The 6,000-nt window shown below is 34.0% G+C and overlaps 1 protein-coding gene across 1 annotated transcript; it reads right to left on the minus strand.

The window, feature by feature from the left end:
* Positions 1-520: 520 nt before the first annotated feature.
* On the minus strand, positions 521-4,089 carry LOC114290106 (serine/arginine-rich splicing factor RS31). The gene is made up of 6 exons (XM_028233997.2): positions 3,958-4,089; positions 3,228-3,360; positions 1,806-1,918; positions 1,415-1,644; positions 1,024-1,281; positions 521-834 (listed from the first exon to the last, which is right to left on the minus strand). Exons 2-6 carry the CDS (start codon positions 3,331-3,333, stop codon positions 804-806), a joined length of 738 nt encoding a protein of 245 aa, XP_028089798.1. The 5' UTR covers positions 3,334-3,360; positions 3,958-4,089; the 3' UTR covers positions 521-803.
* Between the last annotated feature and the right edge of the window lie 1,911 nt (positions 4,090-6,000).

Consider the following 6,000-nt stretch of genomic DNA (forward strand, 5'->3'; position numbering starts at 1 on the left):
CAAGAATAGCTGGTGCAGCACAAATGTTCTGGAAGAGCAAGATAGAATAGAATCACATAACTGAGTTTAATGCAGTAAAAAATTTTAATGAAATGGCTTAATTCAATTGAGGGCGAGAAGGTAAACCTACTTGTGGGAAGGTAAAAATGGGTTAATTCAATTGATTGATCAACACACACAAACAAAAATTCTGTGGATTTTCGACATAAAACATGTATAACCCGCAAAGATTAGCAATAGAAGACCATAAAAATGACAGCTAGTAGGCAACCACGCTAAAAAAAATTCCCAACAGATTTCATCACAGAAGTACATGTACCTAATGCAATGAAAAAAGCAGCTTCTTTATTTTTTTTTTCCAAAAATCATGCACTGCCCTTTTTTCACAAGTAGAAAGATAATACACTGTCTTGTACCAAATGATAAAAGCAAAGAAAATATTCACAATGTACGACAACAACATAGATCAAAAGGAAATTTTAAAGCAAGCAATATAGAGGCAATTTTAACATGTACAAACTTGCAAAGAACTTCAAAACAGTCTTGTTATATTTAAACAGCGGATAGATGCTCATGCTAGTTCATCCAATATAAACATTTCCAGCGTCTACTACGGTATCTACTATTACTAATGACAATGGCAGATCCACATCCACCAAATCCATGAACTTCAAATACAAAACATCACACTAAACAAACACTCTAACTAGCTACTAGCCTACATGATATACCTAAAGCTGTTGCAAACAACCACAAACTAACATGACAAGTGAGCACCATCATTCCTTCAACCAGTTGATCTCTCATGTTCTTGACCTTCGCACAGGTGAGCGGCTGCAAGGAAAATATTAAGAGAAAAAAAAATGTCAACAAACATCGAGCCTACGAAACATAAAAAATGAAAGCAAACTTGCAAGTACATACAAACACAAAAGACAATTTCAGAAGCACACTAATACCACTTCCAGAAAATAAAAACAATCAACAAAAATAAACTGCAGAATGCAGACGGTAAACGCCTACCTCCGATATCTGCCATATTCAGGGCTTCTGTTTCTTTCATATGATGGACCATTGTACCTGTCATACATTGGACTGCGAACCCCCCCGTAGTTGGGGCTTGGTCGACCCCTGCGATGCACTGGACTTGGTGAGCGCCTATAAGGACTATCTCCCCGCCTACCATAACCACCTCCCCCCCTGGGGCTATCATATCTGTCTTCCCTCTCACTATCATCCCTTAGAGCATATTCAACAGAAACCACTCTGTCCAATATCTTGCTGCAAAAATGGACACCCATCACATATAAGTAGGTCAAATTTTGCTGATAAAAAGAAAAAAAGGTCAAATTTTCACAACAGAGGTATCAAGACAATTATCCAAGCAGCACAATAAACAAATACATCACTTTACCTCATGTGTGTACACTCAAGAGCTTTTGTAGCGTCCTCCTGTGTTTCAAACTGCACAAATGCAAAGTTCCTTCGAATTCGGACATGGAGAACCTTTCCATAAGGTTCGAAGTGTCTCTCTATATCATGGACCCTTGTGTGGATTGGATCGAAGTTTATAACAAACAAGGTTTTGGTGGGTCTCTGGTTTGCCATCGACTTAGAGCCATCACGATGACGACCCCGTTCACCCTACAAGGAAGTAAGCACTCTCATCAAAATAGAACAAAATGATGATTGAGCTTTCACTAGACATAAGGGTATGGAACTGATCAGTTAAAAAAATACGAGGAAAACAATAGAAACAAGGAGGTGCAAAAAAAGGTAGATAAATTAGTGGGGAACCAACGAACCCTAGCCCACTCCACTGACAGCTTGCGCCTGTCATATCCAAATGGTGCATTGTCAAGGCCACGAATGGCATCCTCAGCATCACGCTCATCTTCAAAATAAACAAAAGCAAACCCTGCAATAACAAAACCAAAATCAGTGGCAGAAGTATATTACACGAGTCTCATCCGAGACCACCCAGCAGGCAGTAACATCATCCAAATCAGGATCTCTTTCCCAGGCCATAATAAATAAATACAACACCTGCAAATATGTGAAGAACTGAAAATACGAGAAGAGCTGATGAACTTAAGGATGTAGAGGCCTTGTATGATGAACTAAATCATGATCATGGTAGCATATTAAACGTTTAAATCCAAAGTTTCAGTTCTGAGTTGTCATTGCTAAGCATGCTTCACCATTCAAACAGAACGAATTCAGTAATGGAAGGCATGGCATGATAGAATTCATTGATCTCCTTAAGATTAGTGGTAGCAGGCATAGCAAGATGATAGATCTGACCACAAGCATTCTTGTGAAATGGAAGCTTTAGGCAGTGAGGTAAGTGAGTGACAGATGGAGTGACAGATGATCGAGTGAATGAAATGTAGAACGAGCCCATCTGTGACTAGTAGTAGGAGTGCAAGCAGGCAGGTGGGTTTCCTTTGCATTAGAAGTTTATAGCAGAGAAGTTGGTAAGCCAAGATAGAAGCTCATTATCCCTTAGTAGATGTTCCTGCGTCAAAACAAACACTTAAATACATAGCCCTCCAATGAAATTTCAACTTCCATTTTAATTTCTGCCCAGGATACATATAATGGATATACATGCTACACAAGTAGCCATATACCCATATCCAATGATCCATGGTGTGACAAATATTCAACGTGAAAGCTACCTTGTGCCTATTAATTGAAGGAACAACACCACCTAAGCATGAACCCTTAAATTTAGTATAGTAACACCAATTTTTGTCTTAATTTAATTATCTAGATATGGAAGGAAGAAGATGTTTAGAAAATTAGGTAGTTGGTCAAAATGGACGGAGACCTCAACAAACAAATTATAATCCAACAGACCTGATGCCACTCCTACAAACTCAAGCAAATATTGGAAAGACAAAAAGTAGAAACATCATGAATTTGGACAAAGAAACAAAAATCCCAAACCTTGATAACTGACTGACAGCAGCACATAATCAAGGTCACATCACATAATCAAGGTCACATCACAACCAAAGTCCCTCAACTACAAGTCTACAATATAATTGTAAGATAAAATAAAATAATCCAAGTCCATCTAGTTTTTATGGCAATGTGTGCACTCATTTGGTTAAACGGGATAAAATTTTGCCAGAGAATCCAACGGAAAAGTACAAAACAAATTAAGGTTGAGAACAAAAGTCATAAACAATCAAATCATGGAAACATGTAATATAATATACCAGATTTCATGTCGACACGATCCACCCTCCCGAACTTGGAGAAGGCTCGCTCCAAGTCTGATTGGCGAGTCTCGTACTCGAAATTACCACAGAATACTGGCTTCATCTTCACAACTTTGCCCCCCCAAAATACCTTCAGAAACCCCAAAAATGCATCACCCAAATGATTTCAGTTCAATAGAAATGAAATGGGTACGCTTTTCTAAAGTATTGCATAGAAAAACTTTATTACCAAACTATGGTAAAACCCAGAATTATTAATCACAAATCACACTTTCTACTCAACACTACACACTACCTGAGACTATTTTCCCCAAATGTTCACACTCAAACCCTAAGTGTTTACATTCAAGTAAAATCGAGCATTACTCTTTGTTTAATTTTGAGCTTAAAAAAAAGGTAAAAAAGTAAAAAAGTAGAAGGGTTAAAAAGCCCCCAAATGAAATTGTGTTTGGGTCCTGAGAAAACAGAATACATCGACACCAAAAAAAGCGAAACCAACAAGAATCGATCAACTGTTTAAGTGATCAGTTTTTCGGAACCCAACCAGAAGAAATCAAAGCTTTCAAAAATTTGATTTCCTTTTTAAGTCTACCAGATCAAAACCCTAGTTATATATACACACACATAATTGTGTGTGTGCGTGTGTGTGTGTGTGTGTGTGTGTGTGAGAGAGAGAGAGAGAGAGAGAGAGAGAGAGAGAGAGAGAGAGAGAGGTTTGAAGACGTACCTCTGCGCTGCGATTCGATGCAGAAAAACCCTAGACAGAAACGAGATAAAGTTGGGGGTGGTTTGAAATTTAAAGAGCCAAATAAAGCCCTAATGGTTTACACGTGGCACGTTGTTCACCGTCAGATGATCAATACTTGGAGAATTTTTTATGCGTATAATTCAACGGTGTTGGGCGGTTCACATTGCGGGTCGGGTCGGATCGGGTTGAATTGGGCAAGCCCAAACTCCTAACCCACCCCAATTCTTCCCATCATCAAAATAGCCCATTAATATTTTGCGGGTTTCAAATTAGCAGTTGATATAGATTGTGTGAATTTTTTATTTTTTTAGATGGAAAAAGCCATGAGGATACAACTTTATGGGTGATTTGGGATGCTCTAAATAAGTGTACTTTTTAACTTTTTATGAAATATAAATTAAGTTTAAAGTGATGTGGTAGAGAGGTGATGTGACTTAAATATAATGATGTGACTTAAATAAAATAGTGACTTTTTGACTTTTTGACTTTTTAAATTTTTTAAGAGATGACAAACTAAGCTTTAATATACAACTTTAGTGGAGGTTTTTTTTTAATATTCTAAAAAAAAAAACTATTTAGAGAATTGACCCACTTTTCAAACTATTTGGGAAACTAACCTACTTTTTAAAATCGCATTTTCAAATTGAAATTGCATTTTCAACATACAATTTCACCTTGAAATCGCAGGTTGAAAATGCAATTTATTATGACATGGTGAAATTATATGTTCAAAATGCGATTTCAAAAGTAAGTTAGTTTTTCAAATAATTTAAAAAGTGGGTCAATTCTCTAAATGATTTTTTTTTTAGAATATTAAAAATAAAAACTCAACTTTAGTGAGGATACAACTTTAAATTTTGAAAAATGTTTAAAATAGTCATTTAGATTGTTAATAATCTTGACAAATGTGTAAAAAGTATGTACAAAATGTGTAATAAATATATAAAAATTATATTTAAATGCTAATTTTTTTGACATTTTCTTATTCCTATTGACATTTCAATGGATTGTTATTAATATGATCCATGATTTTCTTCACAGTTCTAATCAAATTTTACTATTTATTTCCAATTTCAATACAAAATTTGCAAGTTAATAAAATACACGATGCTAATCAAGTTAATAGAGTTTTTTTTTTTTTAATATTCTAAAAAAAAACTATTTAAAGAATTGACTCACTTTTCAAATTATTTAAGAACTAATGTGTTTTTGAAATCGCATTTTGAAAATACATTATACTTTTCAAATTATACTTTTCAAATTACATTATCAACATGTAATTTCATCATGTCATCATAAATTACATTTTCAACCTGCGATTTGAAGGTGAAATTGCATGTTGAAAATGTAATTTCAATTTCCAAATCACATTTTCAAAATGCGATTTCAAAAAGTAGGTTAGTTTCTCAAATAATTTCAAAAATGCATCAATTCTCTAAATATATATATATTTTTTTTATAGAATATTTTTTTAAAAAAACTCCAAGTTAATACACAAAACAATGAAAGTTGGCAAAGGAATATATGTAGTAAAAATGAGAGATAATTATTCAATAATTTCGAAATATATACATGTGATAATCTATAATATTATATTTGGTGGAGAAAGTGGGTTAGTAGGATATTATGTTGGATGATTGAGAAACAAGGCATAATAAATAATAATTAGTTAGGAAATATAGACACGTGGTACTCTGACAATAATCTGAGTTTTTTTTTTTTAATATTCTAAAAAAAAAATAGAGAATTAACCCATTTTCCATACTATTTGGGAAACTAACCTAGTTTTTGAAATTGCATTTTCAACATGCAATTTCACATTGAAATCGCATGTTAAAAATGCAATTTTAAAAAATGAAGTTCATAAATTACATTTTCAACATGCGATTTCAGGTAAAACTGTACGTTGAAAATGCAATTTCAATTTTAAAATCGCATTTTTAAAATGTGATTTCAAAAACTAAGTTTGTTTATCAAATAATTGAAAAGTGGGTCAATTCTTCAAATTGTTTTTTTTAAATA

This window comes from Camellia sinensis, chromosome 2, assembly GCF_055761805.1.
Source record: "Camellia sinensis isolate YWXY chromosome 2, ASM5576180v1, whole genome shotgun sequence".
Classification (NCBI taxonomy): Eukaryota; Viridiplantae; Streptophyta; class Magnoliopsida; order Ericales; family Theaceae; genus Camellia; species Camellia sinensis.